Here is an 18,272-nt window from a genome sequence, read left to right as displayed (position 1 = left end):
GGAGCATTTCAGGACACCTGGCCTCTGAAGGTTGTCTTGACAAGCAAACCAGATGATTGATGGCAAATAATCATCTTCACTTAAAATAAAGAAGCCTTCTGTTTACCTCCCAGACTCTGCTCATTAGATGAAAGAAAGCATTCTCTTATCACCTCCCCATGTTGTTTTTCCCTTGTCTGACTTCACCGCTCATCTTAGCAGACTACAAAAAGACATGAGAAAGACCAAAAACACATCCCTGGACACTGTGGTAACAGAATTCATTCTCCTGGGCTTGGCCCACCCCACAAATCTAAAAACCCTCCTCTTCCTGGTCTTCTTCACCATTTACATCCTGACTCAGCTGGGGAACCTGCTCATTCTGCTCACCGTGTGGGCTGACCCGAAGCTCCATGCTCGCCCCATGTACATTCTTCTGGGAGTGCTCTCCTTCCTGGACATGTGGCTCTCCTCGGTCATCGTTCCTCGAATTTTCCTAAACTTCACTCCCACCAGCAAGGCCATCCCGTTTGGTGGCTGTGTGGCTCAGCTGTTTGCCTTTCACTTCCTGGGCAGCACCCAGTGCTTCCTCTACACCTTGATGGCCTATGACAGGTACCTGGCAATATGCCAGCCCCTGCGCTATCCCATGCTCATGAATGGCAGGCTGTGCACAATCCTTGTGGCTGGAGCTTGGGTGGCTGGCTCCATCCATGGCTCTATCCAGGCCACCCTGACCTTCCGCTTGCCCTACTGTGGCCCCAACCAGGTGGATCATTTTTTCTGTGACATCCCTGCAGTGTTGAGACTGGCCTGTGCTGACACAACTATCAATGAGCTTGTGACCTTTGTGGACATTGGAGTAGTGGCCGCCAGTTGCTTCATGTTAATCCTGCTCTCCTATGCCAACATAGTCCATGCCATCCTGCAGATTCGCACCGCTGATGGGAGGCGCCGCGCCTTCTCCACCTGCGGCTCCCACCTAACCGTTGTCACAGTCTACTATGTCCCCTGTATTTTCATCTACCTCAGGCCAGGTTCCAAGAGTCCCCTGGATGGGGCAGTGGCTGTGTTTTACACTGTGGTCACTCCATTACTGAACCCTCTCATCTACACACTGAGGAACCAGGAAGTGAAGTCTGCTCTGAAGAGGATAACAGGTCGAGGGCCTGTGAGTGAAAATAAGTAACTACACCTACATCACCATCACTACCACTCTTTTCAGCTACTGCTGCGTGTGACAAATGCTCAATAAATAGATGTTTATTTAAGCTGAATTGAATGTAATTCTAGGAAGAAGCTACTGGTGCTATATTCAACCTCAAAAAATTGTCCATAGCTACATTTTTCTGACCCATCCCTCAAGAGAAAGCATGTTCTACACGTATGTTGACTCTGAGGAATGAATGCCTTATCTGGGAGGAGAGAGAATTATTCCAGGCAAATTTGGGGGAAACCAACATAATACTGCCCCATTGCTCTACATCCACTTGCTTCACTCTTAATTTCTCAAGCCTGTAGACATTCAGGATTGCTTTGCTCACATCAAGGCAAATCCATTCTCCCAAGTACTTAGTGTATTCCCTGTAGGTGTCATCTGTGTTTCCTTCCAGCCTCTCACTCTCCTCCACGTAGTAATTCACCAAATTTTGTTCACTCCACCTCAGAAATGTCTCTCTGGCTTCTAAAGTGGTCTCCTTGTCATCCCTACCTCATCCATACCACGACCAGAGTTTTCTTTCTAAAACATACAACTAAATATTTCATCCCTCTCCATTTAAATACTCACTGGCTCTCCACTGCATATAGATAAAGCCATATCTTTTAGCTTGGAATTCAAAGCCCCCCACAATCTGACTTCAACATACCTCATCTGCCAAAAAATCTCTACCTCCCTTTTCTTTCCTAGCCCCATTAATTTACCTGCCATTCCTTAAACATTCTCTATACTTCCCTGCCTTTAGTCTTTGTCTGAGTTATTCTCATATCTGGAATACTTTTCCTCCTCCATATCAGTAAACTGGTGTTTTATGCTTACTTCAAGGTCTAGGAAAAAATCTTTATTCCTACAAGAAGTTTTCTCTGATTCTTCCAGTCATAACTTACATCCTTCTCTCTGGATTCCTATAGTCCTTTGAATTTTATAATAGCATTTTTCATAGGCTGGACTGTATTATAGCTTCGATTGGAGTTTCTGGAGAAAGGAAAGTGTGTGTTATTGGTGTTTGTGTTGCAGCCCCCTTTTCCCCAGTATGCACTAGTAGTCACTTGTAGTGGGGATGGCTAACTGTCCACCAAAATCCATTCTCTCCTTCCCTAGTTAGAGAGCTGTAGCTGGAATGTGGCTGCCCCTCTGCGGACAAGAATTGAATAAATTAACACTTGTAAAGCCTTAAGCATGGTAGGCATTCAATAAATGAAAATAACATAATCATTCTTATTGTATTATTACTAGTAGCATAAATATCTGAAGAGTCTACAAAGTATGTGTCAGAAAATTAAGAACAGCGGTCACAGATTGCCCAGCCTGGGGGGCTGTGAAACTAGAGAAATTCTCTGATAAAATGGTGGATATGAATATCCTTATTTTATAGACAAGGAAACTAAGCTCAGAGAGTTTATTTAGAATTTAGAATTTTGCACAAAGGTCACGTATCCAGTAGGTAGAAGAATCAGGATTTAAGTCCATTGTCTTTTTTTAAAACCTGTGCTCTTTCCACTCCACTATATCATGATGTCTCTCTAACAGACATACTAGGAGTCAATTAGGGAATACTGTTTAAAGGCAGATGCGTTTACCAGATAAAACACTAGATCCCTTCAGTAAAGCCTTTCTCTTTATATCAGCAACATGATGGCCAAATGTCTTTCTTTCTTTTTTCTTTTTCTTTTTTTTTTTTTTTTTTTTTGTCCAACAATCTTGTCTTTTCTTTTAAAGCAAGAAACAGAATGCGAGTAATCAGAAATCCCCTACAGGAGGCAGAGTGAGCCATTCTACTGGAGTTGACCAACTAAACCAATAAGATACATTTTTTTAAAAATTGGTTTATCAGGGCCGGGCACGGTGGCTCACGCCTGTAATCCCAGCACTCTGGGAGGCCGAGTCGGGTGGATCACTCAAGGTCAGGAGTTCGAGACCAGCCTGAGCAAGAGCGAGACCCCGTCTCTACTAAACATAGAAAGAAATTATCTGGCCAACTAAAATATATATATAGAAAAAATTAGCCAGGCATGGTGGCGCATGCCTGTAGTCCCAGCTACTCGGGAGGCTGAGGCAGGAGGATCGCTTGAGCCCAGGAGTTTGAGGTTGCTGTGAGCTAGGCTGACGCCACGGCACTCACTCTAGCCCGGGCAACAGAGTGAGACTCTGTCTCAAAAAAAAAAAAAAAAAATTGATTTATCAGTCACAAAAGGACTGGAAGAAGCAGAGATGGAGACTGAGTCATCATAATAGTACAGCACACAATTTGGGCCACATGATGTCTTCATCTGATGGGAACAACAAAATACCCCAGTCACCCAGGCTGCCCTAAGTCCTAATTCACTCCCAGCTTCTGAGCAGTCCCAGTCTTCATGAGGCCCCGCTCCACAGCAGATCCTGTTTGCCTAGGCCACCTGTCTGTCATGAGTTTATATTTTTTTTTATTTTCCACATGTAAACATGCAGTGGACTTTATTATGTAAGGTAATCTTAATGTATCTCTGTTCTTTGCCATCTAAAAACAGATCAAAACAATCAATAACCACAAGAATCTTTATTAATGTGTTCATCTGGAGATGATCTCCCAGGATCATGCAGAAGAGAACAAGAGAAGAAAAAAATAATTGAGTTTCCTAAATTGCTGTTTGGTTTAAACATAATATCTGGGTACATGGCTCAATATAATATTGTATTTCTTGCTGAAATGATGCTTCCTGGAATATTAGAAGCACCAAAACACAAGAAAAGACCAAGATGTGAAGAGAACATACCAACATTTTTGCTTGGCTCCGTCTACCCACCTGCAGCAGTCTTGCATTCACAAGTGTACAATGAGTGTGGTTGACTATCTGCCATCGAAGCTCAATTCATCCTGCAGGATATGTAGCAACTCTCTTTAAATCAGTCCCAGAGCAATGCTGCTTTCCAACTTAATTCAGGGCTATTTGCAAACTAGTGTACAACCAGGAATAGATCACAATCAGAATTATGAGCCCAGTTTCTCGAAAAGTCAGATCTCAAACCTAGCTTGCAATTCCTGAAACAAGTTACAAGGATGATTATGCACTGTGGTTCTGCACAAAAGCCACATACACCTTTTGACCATTTCTCCTCACAGATTGTCACAAACACATTTCATGCTTCCCCTGATCAGCTCTATTCACCTGGGGGCCAAATTTGGCCCGCTCCCTTGTTTTTTGCACAATCTGCAAGCTAAGAACAGTTTTTATATTTTTTAAGTAATTGGAAAAAGGCAAAGCAAGAATAATGTTTTATGATACATGAAAATTATATGAAATTCAAGTTTCAGTGCCTATAAATAAAGGTTTATTATAAAATAGTCATGCCCATTAGTACGTGTATTGTTTATGGCTACTTTCACATACAATGGCAGAGTTGGGTAGCTGCAACAAAGACTGTATGGTCCTCAAGGCCAAAAATATTTATTGTCTGGCCCTTCAGAGAAAAAGTTTGCTACCCTCTGCTCAAGACACTTCAACACAAAAGTGGTTTGGGAGACCTCCACAAACGTTTGGGGGAAAAAATAATGAAACTAGAACACATTCAAAGTGTCCTCTCAAGACACAGACTACCTCTAGACATTTGAAAAAAGTTTGGAAAAAGAACTCAGACGAAGCAAAGATAAAACTAGAAGAAAAGAAGTCAGACCAAATTCAAAGTATTCAAAGAAACAGGACCAAGAAATACTATGAAAAATCACTGCTCAGGGAGTATGAGTTAAAATACTGTAGATGATATTTGGATTGGGTGACGTCTAGTGTCCCTCTAACCCTGAGATTCCACATTTCTTCTAGTCTATGAGAGTCTTCTTAGCACCTTAGTAACTCAAAGAAATGTGAATTTCATAAAATGTGAATGCATGAATAAGAAAATATCTCTTGACTAGTAACAATCACATTAGCTTTTTCTTCTTCTTTTTTCCCCAAATTTGTTTTGGAAGAGAAAGAAAATCATAGATCTGAAGTCATCAACAAGCCCTGTTAAGCCCCACAGACTCTGCCCCACCTGAGGTTACAAAATAGGAAAAAGTTAGAAATTAAGGGAATCTCCTGGGAAATAGATTATGGATATTGGTCTTGCTTTATCACAGGGGTGCTATTACAATATTCCCCGAGCTAAAGATCTCACACACCATAATTGACTGAGGAAATTAAAAGAAGGGATAGAACACAGGAGAGCCCAACCTTAGCAGTTACCTTCAGTAAGAGCCACAGCTGTTTCCCCAGTTCATAAGGAAGCTGGAAGAGAATATCTACAAATAAACAGGCAAACAATAATTCAAGTTTTGGTGGTTTGGTCCTTTACTTTGATCCAGCCAGAACTGATTAATTGGGTCTTCTGCCGTGAGCTCTTCACGATCGCTGCTGCTGACCCTGTGAGATGTTAAAATCTCTCTAGGAACAGATTTGTGTCCTTTCTCTCAGATTGCAGAAGGATCTTCAGTGGATGTTGACACCTCCAGGTGATGGTAATTCTCTCCCCCACCCCAAGTAGCACCTGCCACTGTCCTAATCCCATTTTCCAGAGTTAAACATGACCTACAAGACTTGATCAGTGATGTGGAGAGGTGCTGAAAAGAGAGGAAGATAGTCCCAAATACAGATGACCACAAAGTAAGTTTCAGATACAGATAAATGCTGGGTCCGAACACTGTGTAAGGGGTTTCTCCACTTTCAGTCACTTCATCTTTCATCATCTTTCTTTGTTTAGTTACTTAAGATAGTTCTCTTTCTGCTCTCACAAAAATTTTCTTTACTGTTCTGCTAATCTGACTATCCAACTACCATTTAGCTTTTTTATGTTGAGGTAATACTATCTCCCCAGGCCTTTAATTGGCTACATCTTTCTCCAAAGCTATTCTTCATCAGAGGTTCATTCACTGCCTGACTTTAATACCAACCAGAGAAGACAAGAGCATCTCGGGGTTCTGCAGTGGTGCCACCTTTGCTCCATTCTATTTGATCTTTGCCAGGGCCCTTCTCCCACCTGTAAGACAGGTTCTTTGCCCAAAATTTGAAAAATGGATGTGAGTAAAGCTGAAATCTGATTTCTGTGTTGGTGAATGTTTTAAACAGACAATTTAAACTCATTGCTAATAAGGGTTCCATATTTTAATGGAAACTGTTAGTCTCATGCCTCAGATTTAGTAACTCAAACTTTTCTCGTTTTATATATATATATATATATGTTCATTTCAGTGTGATTCATCTGTAAATTATTTTCTGTTTTACATGTCTTATTGTGAAATTTAGAAAAGGGCAACAGATTATATAAGCTTTCTAAATATTTGAGATGATTTTATAAAATCAAAGAAAGTGTGCTTTGAGTTGATTTTCAGAAAATAATGAACTTTTTGAAGTTTTCTTCATAGTCATTTGAGAGATGGGGGACAAGAGTTAGGGACATAGTTTGGGATCAGGATTAAGTAAAATACATTTGCTGAAATGGGGGTAAGCCTCCTTAGAAAAGGTGTCTAATCCCTTTGGTAAATCAGTCATTAACCATTTTTAATGATCAAAATTATTGACTTACATTCAGTTTGTGGTCCACTAATGATTCCCATATCTTTTTTCAAACATGTTTGTACTAGATGACCTTTCATATTTGATAGCAGATCAGAATACCTTCATAGTGCAAGTCTCTGTAAATGAAGCCCCCAGGTATGAGTCCACCTTTTTAAGAAACGCTCAATATGATAGAATGTCAGAGAGTGAAAGAAGTTGGGCAACTTCATGAATTCATGGCAACAAAATTGGACTCTACTTTGATTTTAGAACTTGCACTTAACTCCACTCATCTAAGTTTTGAAATAGAGTAGCAATACCAGTTTAGAATCCTTGACAAGACCGGGCGCCTGTAATCCTAGCACTCTGGGAGGCCGAGGCGGGTGGATTGCTCGAGGTCAGGAGTTTGAGACCAGCCTGAGCAAGAGTGAGACCCCGTCTCTACTAAAAATAGAAAGACATTATATGGACAACTAAAAATCTATATAGAAAAAATTAGGCGGACATAGTGGCGCATGCCTGTAGTCCCAGCTACTCGGGAGGCTGAGGCAGTAGGATCGCTTAAGCCGAGGAGTCTGAGGTTGCTGTGAGCTAAGCTGACGCCACGGCACTCACTCTAGCCTGGGCAACAAAGTGAGACTTTGTCTCAACAACAACAACAAAAAAATAGAATCCTTGACAGAATGAACCATCATCCCTTTTTTTTTTTTTTTTTTTTTTTCCCCAGATAGAGTCTCACTCTGTCAGCCCATGTAGAGTACGGTGCCATAATCATAGCTCACTACAACCTCAAACTCCTGGGCTTAAGCAATCCTCCTGCCTCAGGCTCCCGGGCAGCTGGGACTACAGGCACATGCCACCATGCCCAGCTAATTTTTCTATTTTTAGTAGAGACAAGGTCTCACTCTTGCTCAGGCTGGTCTGTAACTCCTGAGCTCAAGCAGTCCTCCCACCTCAGCCTCCAGAGTGCTAGGATTACAGGCATGAGCCACCATGCTGGTCTCATTGTGATGTTAATTTGCATGTCCCTGATGATTAGTGATGTTGAACATTTTTCATAAACCTACTGTTGATTTATATGTCTTCTTTTGAGAAATATCTATTCAAGTCTTTTGCCCATTATATAATTGTGTTATTTGTTTTCTTGCTACTGAGTTCCTCATATATTTTGGATATTAACCCCTTATCAGACATATCATTTGCAAATATTTTCTCCCAGTCTGTGGGCTGTTTCTTCACTCTATTAATTGTTTCCTTTCCTGTACAGAAACTTTTTAGCTTGATGCAATCCTATTTGTCTATTTCTGCTGTTTTTACCTGTGTTTTTGTGGTCTCATCCAAAAAGTCATCACCCAGACCAATGTTATGGAACTTTTCTCCAATATTTTCTTTTAGCAGTTTTGTAGTTTCAGGTCTTGTGTTTAAGTCTGTAATCCACTTTGAGTTGATCTTTGCATATAGTATGAGATAAGAGTCCAGTTTCATTCTTTTGCCTGTGGATATCCAGTTGTCCCAACACCATTTATTTACGAAACAGTCCTTTCCTCATTGTGGAACCACAAAAGACACCAAATAGCCAAAGCAATCTTGCACAAAAACAACAAAGCTGCAGGCATCACACTATCTGATTTTAAAATGTATTACAAAACTATAGCAATCAAAACAGCCTGGTACTGGCACAAAAGCAGACACATCAACCAATGGAACAGGACAGAGAGCCCAGAAATCAACCCACCCATTTAAAGTCGATTGATTTTCAATAAAGGTGCCAAACCGTGAGTTTAGATGTCAGAAAATCATGAAACTGAAAGGAATTTTAAAAGTTCATTATTGGCCAGGGGTGGTGGCTCACCCCTGTAATCCTAGCACTCTGGGAGGCAAAGGCAGGAGGATTGCTTGAGCTCAGGAGTTCAAGAACAGCCTGAGCAAGAGCAAGACCCCATCACAAAAATAAAAAAAATTAGCCAGGCATGGTGGCGGGCACCTGCAGTTGCAGCTACTAGGAAGACTGAGGCAGGAGGATTGCTTGAGCCCTGGAGTTTGAGGTTGCTGTGAGCTAGACTGACGGCATGACACTCTACCCGGGGCCACAGAGTGAGACTCTGCCTCAAAAAAAAAAAAAAGTTCATTATCTCATCTTTTTTCTTCAGGTGAGAAAACATCAATCAAGCAGTTGGATTAAGAACGTAAAATAATTCTTCTACACTGAGAGCCATTTGCTCTACTGTAACCATCCTCTCATCCTGCTCCTCTCATCCTTTCTAGTATCCTTGCTTTTTCTTTAATCTCTGACTTCTCACTATAGCCATCCCTCTTTTCTTCCTCTCCTCTCTTCCTCTACTGTGTGCTAAGGCTAAATGATTACATACAAAGTGACTGAAATACATGGCACCAAGTACCAACCACAGTGCGTGGCGGTGTTAGTCCTCACTTTCCTTACACACTTACAGCCTCCTAGGCATTCTCTTCCTCTGAATTGTTAAGAATTTGTAAAGTAGATCTCTACGGCATCAAGCACTGTCACACAGAACTAGCCATTTAACCAAAATTCTATTTCATTCTCTGCACAGCAAAGGAGTTAAAAGAGTTCCCTCATTTTCTTTCTACATATCCCCACTCTGTATAAGTTTATGTCCTGGCAGACATGAGAATGAGCCAGTGGCCTCTGGAAGATTCTGAATTTGCAGAGCATCTAATAAACAAATACCCTTTCCTCATATGTCATGTTTCAAGGAACCCCTGGCCTATGCTAATACAACAGTCAATGATTATTTTCCAAAGATTATTGGAAAAATTGCTCTGAGTACAAACTCCTAGGAGCGAATTTTTCCTGTAAAGGTTCAGAGAGTTTAGGTTTTTCAGGCCAAATGCAACTACTCATCTCTGGCATCATGGCACAAAAGCAGCTACAAAGATTATGTAAGTAAACGAGCATGGCTGTGTGCCAATAAAATTTGATTTACAAAACACCTGCCAGAGACCATAGTTTCTCCCTGCTTGTCATCCTTCCACATAAGAAAGAAGCTTCTCTGCCACTGCCCCTAGTTTTTACAATCTTTTTCACTTTCCTCTCAACTCTATGCCAACTCCTGTTTTGTCTGTTCTCTAGGTAAGATCTCTTTGGGAGATGCAAAGAGGCAACAGCACAGTGCTGACTGAGTTTGTCCTCACAGGAATTCCCTACCCAGTCAGGCTAAGGACATTTCTTTTTGTGTTCTTTCTGCTCATCTACGTCCTGACTCAGCTGGGGAACCTGCTTATTCTAATCACTGTCTGGGCAGACCCGAAGCTCCATGCCCGCCCCATGTACATCTTTCTTGGTGTTCTCTCCATCATCGACATGGGCATCTCCTCCATCATTGTCCCTCGCCTCGCGATGACCTTCACTCTAGGCATCAAACCCATCCCCTTTGGTGGCTGTGCTGCTCAGCTCTATTTCTATCACTTTCTGGGCAGTACTCAGTGCTTCCTCTACACGCTGATGGCCTACGACAGGTACCTGGCAATATGTCGGCCCTTGCGCTATCCTGTGCTCATGACTGCAAAGCTGAGTGCCTTGCTGGTGGCTGGAGCTTGGCTGGCAGGGTCCATCCATGGTGCTCTCCAGGCCATCCTGACCTTCCGCCTGCCCTACTGTGGGCCCAACCAGGTAGATTACTTCTTCTGCGACATCCCTGCGGTTTTGAAGCTGGCCTGTGCTGACACAACGGTCAACGAGCTGCTGACCTTTGTGGACATTGGGGTAGTGGTTGCCAGTTGCTTCTCCCTGATCCTCCTCTCCTACATACAGATCATTCAGACCATCCTGAGGATCCGTACAGCCGATGGGCGGCGCCGGGCCTTTTCAACCTGTGGGGCCCATGTAACCGTAGTCGCCGTGTACTATGTACCCTGTGCCTTCATCTACCTAAGGCCTGAAACCAACAGCCCCCTGGATGGCGCAGCTGCCCTGTTCCCGACAGCCATCACTCCTTTCCTCAACCCCCTTATCTACACTCTGCGGAACCAAGAGGTGAAGCTGGCCCTGCGGAGAATGATAGGAGGCCCCAGGACTAAGAGTAAGGTTTAAAAGTGTCTGTCTTTCACTGGGGAAGCCTTCACATGTAGAGTTTATTATAATGTTTAGGTTTCGGTGGGATTTTTTCCCTCTTGCTTTTTCCCTTTTATATAGCCTTGTGATATCAATACAGCAAGATCAAACAGTTTAAAGTGAAAAATGACCACTTTCTCACAGTTTCTTAGTATCCCCTCCAGACAAACAACTCTCAGCTGCTACAAGAGAAGAGAATGAGACTAAATTCACCCAGAAAATAGCAACAGATGGCACATTTAGACACCCAGAGGATTCACACACCCAGAGCACCCATAGGGCTTTTCAGCTTCTAGGGTAATTTTGGCCAAGCCCTCGTGAGATGGACTAAAGTTCTCTTGTTGGGGGAACGTTCTTCAGTTCTGTTCCGACTGGATATATACCTGGGAGCTAATGCTAGATGTAAAATTACTGTGTGCATCTTAACAGGCCTGGTTCTGAAGACCTCCTGAGGCCACTATGAGTATGTGAAGAGGAACTAAAGTGCTTACTCTATCTTGCCTGCTGAAGGAGTAAGCCTTCTCTTAAACTGATGCTTTCATGAAGTAAACCAAATTAAACAATCCAGAAGAAAAGATACAGTAAAGTCTTTTGAAATGTTTCAATAATAAATTCCCCCACACCAAAATGTAAAGCTCAATATGACATTTTCCATTGAGAGATTATAAGGCAATTGATCAGGGTACCAGGAAGATTTATTCAAGTTAGCATTTCATACCAATTTAGATTTGTGAGGTTGACAAGCTTTCATTAAGTTGGCCAGGCCCCAATAAATGTGGGCAAATCTGGTGCAATATCTCTGGTTTCAAGCCCTTAGCATCTCTAGTTTCATTCTGCTATGGTTCTCTCTCATTCTCCAGCTTTCTAAATTGGATGGTTTCTTTAACCATGTGGTGAAATTATGTTATCTACGAAACAAAGTCTCTCTGTCATGGCAGATAGTCAGGTTTGATCATGTAAATGTCCATCCCTAAGGGACTCACAAGTTCATCTAATTTATGGAGACAGAAAACTAATCATTCTCCCTTGGATGAAGCTGATCCACAGAATTTCTCAGTATTTTGTTCAGGAAACAGACAACACACTAAGTATCAACATCCTCAAACTAGAATATTACTTATGAAATATCTTAATCTTTCTAACATATAAAATTGTTGAATAATGAATTATAAAAATAAGCTTAAATCGGTAGCTCATGAACCCAAAAAATTATCAAAGGCTATTATGCATATTGTTCCTCTTTTTCCAGTGCTTAGCACAATTGCTGTTGTAGCTATTAATATTATCTTAATTAATAAAATAATGTTAAAATGATCATATATACGATAAAATAAAAAAGATTAAAATGGAATTATTCTGAAGCAAATATCTGTTTAAAAAGTGAATTGGGGCCGGGCGTGGTGCCTGTAATCCTAGCACTCTGGGAAGCCAAGGCTGGAGAATCGCTCAAGGTCAGGAGTTCAAGACCAGCCTGAGCAAGGGCAAGACCCCATCTCTACTACAAAATAGAAAGAAATTAACTGGACAACTAAAAATATATATATAGAAAAAATTAGCCGGGCATGATGGCGCATGCCTGTAGTCCCAGCTACCTGGGAGGCTGAGGCAGGAAGATTGCTTGAGCCCAGGAGTTTGAGGTTGCTGTGAGCTAGGCCAACGCCATGGCACTCACTCTAGCCCGGGCAACAGAGTGAGACTCTGTCTCAAAAAAAAAAAAAAAAAAGTGAATTGGCACACAGTATAAACCTGACCCCAATATACGCTTAATCCACTAATGCAATTTAAGTTTAAATCATAAAGAAATCAAATAAAAGCAATAAGGTGTAGATAAAGTTGCTCCTTCTTTCTAGTACCCCCTTATTAAATTTGTATTAAGCATCATATTAAGGTTTTAAGTAGAGTTTTGGATCATCTTCCTTAAAATTACAAAGATTGCTTCATTAGGGTGATAAAACATCTTTTAAGTCTTTGTGTAAAAATGTTGTTCAATGCACCTTGAGTTATTGAGTCCACAAACATCTACTGAGTGACTATCACGTTCTTGGGACTGGTCTTGCACTGGGAGTGCAACAGTAAGTACAAAGAATTGATTCCTGCTATTGTTCAGTGTACAATTTATGAGAAAAGACAGATAATTCATAAATAATAAAAAAAAACAAGAAAAATACTAGGTAACAATGCATGCTATAAAGAAAAGGAAATAGGAATGCACCAGGATGCTTTCATCAGCAAGTAATAGAAAACACAATTGAAAAACTAATTTCTTTAATGAGAGTCTATTAACTTATGTTCAGCTGCAAAGGTAAGGCAATGATCAGGCAGGGTTCAGTCAGGGCTCTTGCTTCACTTCCGCAGTTGTCTTGACTTTGCCCCCTCTGTGTTGTTTATAACCTCGATCTTGTAGTCGAATGACTCTAGTACTTTGAGACTCCAAATCTGCATAGGATGTCTTCCAGGGACTCTTTTTCAACAGCAGAGAAACATTCTTGTCACAGGGTGAAACATCAGCCATGATGAAATTATATGATGTTTGGATTTTTTAAAAAATAATCTGGTGATAAGATACCATGGCACATCCATCAGGATGGCTACAATCAAAAAACAAAAAGGCAGAAAATAACAAGTTTTGGCAAGAATGTGGAGAAACTGGAACCTTTGTGCACTATTAGTGAGAATGTATCCTGGTATAGCCACTATGGAAAACAGTATGTCAGTTCCTCAAAAGTTGAAAATAGAATTACAATATGATCTAGCAATTCCAATCCTGGGTATATACCCGAACGAATTGAAAGTAGAGTCTCAAAGCAAAGTTTGTACACCCACGTTCATGGCAGCATTAGTCAAAAGGTGGAAGCAACCCAAGTGTCCATAAACAGAGGAATGAATAAACAAAATGTGATATATACATACAATGAAGTATTACTCAGCTTTAAAAAGGCAGGAAATTCTGCTACAACATGGATGAACCTGGAAGTTCACATTACGCTAAGTGAAATAAGCCAGTCACAAAAAGACAAATACTGTATGATTCCATTTATATGAGGTACCCAGGGCAGTCAATTTCATAGAAACAGAAAATAGAAGGGTTAATACCGGGAACTGGAAGGAGGGAGGAATGGAGATGTGTTGTTTAATGGGTATAGAGTTTCAGTTTTGCAAGATGAAAAGAGTTCCAAAGATTGGTTGCACAGAAATGTGAATGTACTTAACACTGCTGAGCTATACACCTAAAAATGGTTAAGCTGGTAAACTTTATGTTGTGTGCATTTTACCATAATTAAAAATGAAAATAGGCCGGGCGCGGTGGCTCACGCCTGTAATCCTAGCACTCTGGGAGGCCGAGGCGGGTGGATTGCTCAAGGTCAGGAGTTCGAGACCAGCCTGAGCGAGACCCCGTCTCTACTAAAAATAGAAAGACATTATATGGACACCTAAAAATCTATATAGAAAAAATTAGCCGGGCATAGTGGCGCATGCCTGTAGTCCCAGCTACTCGGGAGGCTGAGGCAGTAGGATCGCTTAAGCCCAGGAGTTTGAGGTTGCTGTGAGCTAAGCTGACGCCACGGCACTCACTCTAGCCTGGGCAACAAAGTGAGACTCTGTCTCAACAAAAAAAAAAAAAATGAAAATAAATCCAGTAAGGCAAAGGAGGGGAAGGGATATAGATGAAAAAGATGGGTCATATGTTCACTGAACCTGGGTGAATATAGAAGTTCATTCTACTACTCTCTTTACTCATGTATATTTGAAAATTTTTATAATAAAAGACTTTTTAAAAGCCATAACCAAGAAGATCTCCGGAAAAAGTTTTCCAAATAGAGGGAAATGCTAGTCATGGCTCTTGGACAGAAAAAATTTGGCATGTTTGAAAGGAAAGCTGGTGTTGTGGAAGGGTTCTGTAGGGAGGAGAGGATACATGATCACACTGCAGGTGCCGGCGAGGGTATATCGTATAAAGCCTCAGAAGCTGTGTAAGAAGTTTGCATTTACTCTAACATGATGGGCAATGTGTTAGTTTTCTATTGTTGCATGATAAATTGCCACAACCTTAGCATCTTAAAACAACAGACATGTATTAGCTCATAGTTTTATAGGTCAACAGTCCAAGCACAGCATGACTTAGTTCACTGCCCTGGGCCTCACAAGGCTAAAATCAAGGCGTTCCTACGCTGCATTCTTATCTGGAGTTCAGGGTCCTCTTCCAAGCTCACATGGTTATGGCAGGATTTTGTTCCTTGCAATTATAGGACTTAGTCTCTATTCCCTTGCTGGCTGTCAGCTGACAGCCACTCTCAGCTCCTAAAGGTCATCCACATTCCTTGCCACGTCTCCCACCCCCCACCACCCCCCTCACCCCGGCCCCATCTTCAAAGTCAGTGTGACATAAAAAGAAATACATACTTGGTGTCTGCCCCTGGTTCCTGATGCAGAGCTCCTAAATCCCTTGGAATTTCCTGGGTGATAGGAGTGTCTTCTGTTCTGATGAGGAGGCTCCTGCTGGGCTCCTGGATAGCTTCAGGGCAAGGACTGGTCACTAGAAAGACCAAGCCATGATTAGAAGCTTAGAACTTTCAGCCCAACACCCACCCTGCATCCCTGGGGAGGGAAAACGGTCTGGAGATTGGTAATCAATCATGCCTATGTATTGAAGCCTCCACAAAAATCCCTAAAAGACCCATTTCAGGGAGTTTCCAGATTGGCAAACACATCCACGTGCCAGGAGAATAGCATGCCCCAACCCCATGAAGACAGAGCTCCTGCACTGGGAACAGTTCCAGACTTTGCCCTGCATACTTCTTCATCTGGCTACTTCCGTGTATCCTTTGTAATATCCTTTATAGTAAACCAGAAAACATAAGTGAATGTTTCCCTGAGTTCTGTGAGCTATTACAGCACCTTCTCAAACCTGAGCAGGGGGTTGTGGGAGACCCCACTTTAAAGCCAGTTGGTCAGAAGTGCAGGTGACAACCTGGGACTTGCAACTGCCATCGGAAATGGGAATCGTATTGTGGGACTGAGCCCTTAACCTGTGGGTTCTGCTGCTATCTCCAGGGAGATAGTGTAAGAACGGAACTGAATTGTAGGACATCTATTTGATGTCTGCAGAGAACTGGCGAATTTCTAGGTGTGGAAAGATTCACACATTTGATATCAGATGTAGTGTGAGAGTGTGGAAGGAAAACAATTTGGTTTTGGTTTTGTTTTTTCTTTAGCGGACAACAGAGAATCTGCCTTGCCAGGAGATCCTCTCATGCTTCCAACCTCTCACTCCAGGAAGAAGCCAGTCCTTTCTAAGGGTTTCCCTGACCAGGTTAGGACTACAGAGGCTCATCTTTCTATTTTAAGATTCACTCATATGGAACCTTAATTACATGGGCAAAACTCCTTCACATCAGCACCTGGAAAGAATTTTGATGGTATTTGATTAAATAATTGGGAGAAAATGTGTACAATAGAGGGGGGAATATTGAAGGCCATCTTAGACAGCCAATAAGAGCTTCCCAACTTTCTCAATTTGCAAACTGGGCAAAACAGATGATTTTCTAGAAAAACATGGAATTATGAAAACTAATCCCAGGAATGCTAAAAAAAAAAAAATCTAAAAGGCCAGTCACCAAAAAGAATTTGAGAAATTTAGCAAAAAGCAATCCCCAAAATACAACAGGCTTAAATTAATTCACAAATAAATTATATTAAACTTTTCTTTTTTTTTTTTTTTTTTTTCATAGATAAAATCCCACTCTTGTCCAGGCTAGAGTGCAGTGGCACTATCATAGCTCACTGTAACCAAGAATACCTGGGTCCAAGCGATTCTCCTGCCTCAGCTTCCCAAGTAGTTTGGAATACAGGTATAGCCTTCCACACTTGGCTAAATTTTTTGTAGAGATGCTGTCTCACTCTGTTGCCCAGGCTGGTCTCAAACTCTTGGCCTCAAGAGATCCTTCCGCCTCGGCCTCTCAAAGTGCTGAGAATATAGGCATGAGCCACCATGTCCAGCCTATCAAACTTGTAAGAACTAATCACTCCAGTACTATTTAAGCCATTCTGAAAAATAGGGAGAGCTTCCAAATTATCTGTATTAAACCACTGTAACATTGAGAGCAAACCTGACAAAGAAAAAAATCTACAGTTCATTCTCTAACAAATGGCAAAGCAAACATTTTAAATAAAACAATAGAAGCAGTTACAATCCACAATACATATAAAAGACACCCAGTTATTATTAATGAAAGGATACTTCAATATTAGAAAATGTATTAAATAATCAACATACTCATGGACCAAAGGTAAAAGGAATATGATCATCACAGTAGATGTTGAAAAGACATCTACTAAAATTCAACGTCTGTTCCTAATTTATTGAACTCAATAAAATAGGTTGATACTTTAACAAAATATATAGCAATATAGCTATATAAATATTGTGTAAATTTACATCTATAAAATATTGAAATATCTCAAAATAAAAGCCAGCTTTATGCTTAGTAATGAAATTCTAGAAGCATTCCATTTATGCCAGAAGATGTCTACTATTACCACTATTAAGTAACATTGTTCTGAAATCACTAACCAAAATTATCAGACAAGTGAAAAAATAATGAGTGAACATTTGAAGGCAGTATCTATCCTCCGCCCCACAACTAGGTCTCTGTTCTTCGAATGTTTACCCTATAACCACTCTCTAGAACAGCTTTCCAAATGCCTTGGCGGCCTCATGGTATCTGACCTCTGCAGTCTCTGTCACCCGCCTGGGACAGGCTACCATCCCAGGACACTTCGACTCTTATTTGATTCCTTCACAGCATAGACTGCAGATAGTTTTCTCCTAAACAGGCGTAAGCATACACTGCCGCTGTGATTATTAATTTTCTTCTGGATACAACAGAAAGAAAATAGATTTCTTTGGCTCTACTGCTTGTGAAATAACTGTGGAATAATAATGCTGAAGCTCTTCTGGTACCTTCTAGAACTTGCTTTCAGATTAGCTGGGAATAGCTCTATCTGAGCCTCCTAGAACAATCAATAAATAGATTCTTCCTGCCCTGTAGTCAGTCAATTAAAATAGTAACTCGTGGAAGGACTATTTATTGGAAAGGAGAATGGTTAGATAATCACTGTCAGAAAAGACCCAGAAAGAAAAGAAATCTAGTTAAAAGCCACTAGATTTTTTTGCCTCAAGGCAGCTGTTAAGGAGGTGGGTAACTGATTTCACAGAACAAGTCTTAGTGCCTTAAAAGTTCATCAGAAAATTGTTTTAAGCTAATTTTTTTTAAATGCTAATTTCTTCCAAGAAGAATTATATCACACAAAATGGTTCCATTCCAGACCAACTTTAGGGCACTTTTTCTTTTTTGATTTTTTTTTTTTTTTTAAAGACAGCATCTCACTCTGTCTCCCAGGCTGGAGTGCAGCGGCATCATCATAGCTCTCTGCAACTTCAATCTCCTGGGCTCAAGTGATCCTCCCACCTCAGCCT

At 41.1% G+C, this 18,272-nt stretch overlaps 2 protein-coding genes across 2 annotated transcripts; both read left to right on the top strand.

Annotated features, from left to right (window-relative positions):
* Nucleotides 1–214: 214 nt before the first annotated feature.
* LOC138377958 (olfactory receptor 10G2-like) lies at nucleotides 215–1,168 on the top strand. The gene has a single exon (XM_069463145.1). It carries the CDS (start codon nucleotides 215–217, stop codon nucleotides 1,166–1,168), a length of 954 nt encoding a protein of 317 aa, XP_069319246.1.
* An 8,664-nt stretch (nucleotides 1,169–9,832) lies between these two features.
* Nucleotides 9,833–10,774, top strand: OR10G3 (olfactory receptor family 10 subfamily G member 3). Its single transcript, XM_069463134.1, has one exon. It carries the CDS (start codon nucleotides 9,833–9,835, stop codon nucleotides 10,772–10,774), a length of 942 nt encoding a protein of 313 aa, XP_069319235.1.
* The last annotated feature ends 7,498 nt before the right edge of the window (nucleotides 10,775–18,272 follow it).

The sequence above is a fragment of the Eulemur rufifrons genome, chromosome 2, assembly GCF_041146395.1.
Source record: "Eulemur rufifrons isolate Redbay chromosome 2, OSU_ERuf_1, whole genome shotgun sequence".
NCBI classification, from domain to species: domain Eukaryota; kingdom Metazoa; phylum Chordata; class Mammalia; order Primates; family Lemuridae; genus Eulemur; species Eulemur rufifrons.
The sequence above is the reverse complement of the archived record's forward strand: the minus strand, read 5'-3'. Positions and strand labels throughout refer to the sequence as shown.

Bases quoted from the DNA above. Each gene is read 5' to 3' on its own strand.
- LOC138377958 (XM_069463145.1), top strand. From the start codon at position 215: ATGAGAAAGACCAAAAACACATCCCTGGACACTGTGGTAACAGAATTC.
- OR10G3 (XM_069463134.1), top strand. From the start codon at position 9,833: ATGCAAAGAGGCAACAGCACAGTGCTGACTGAGTTTGTCCTCACAGGA.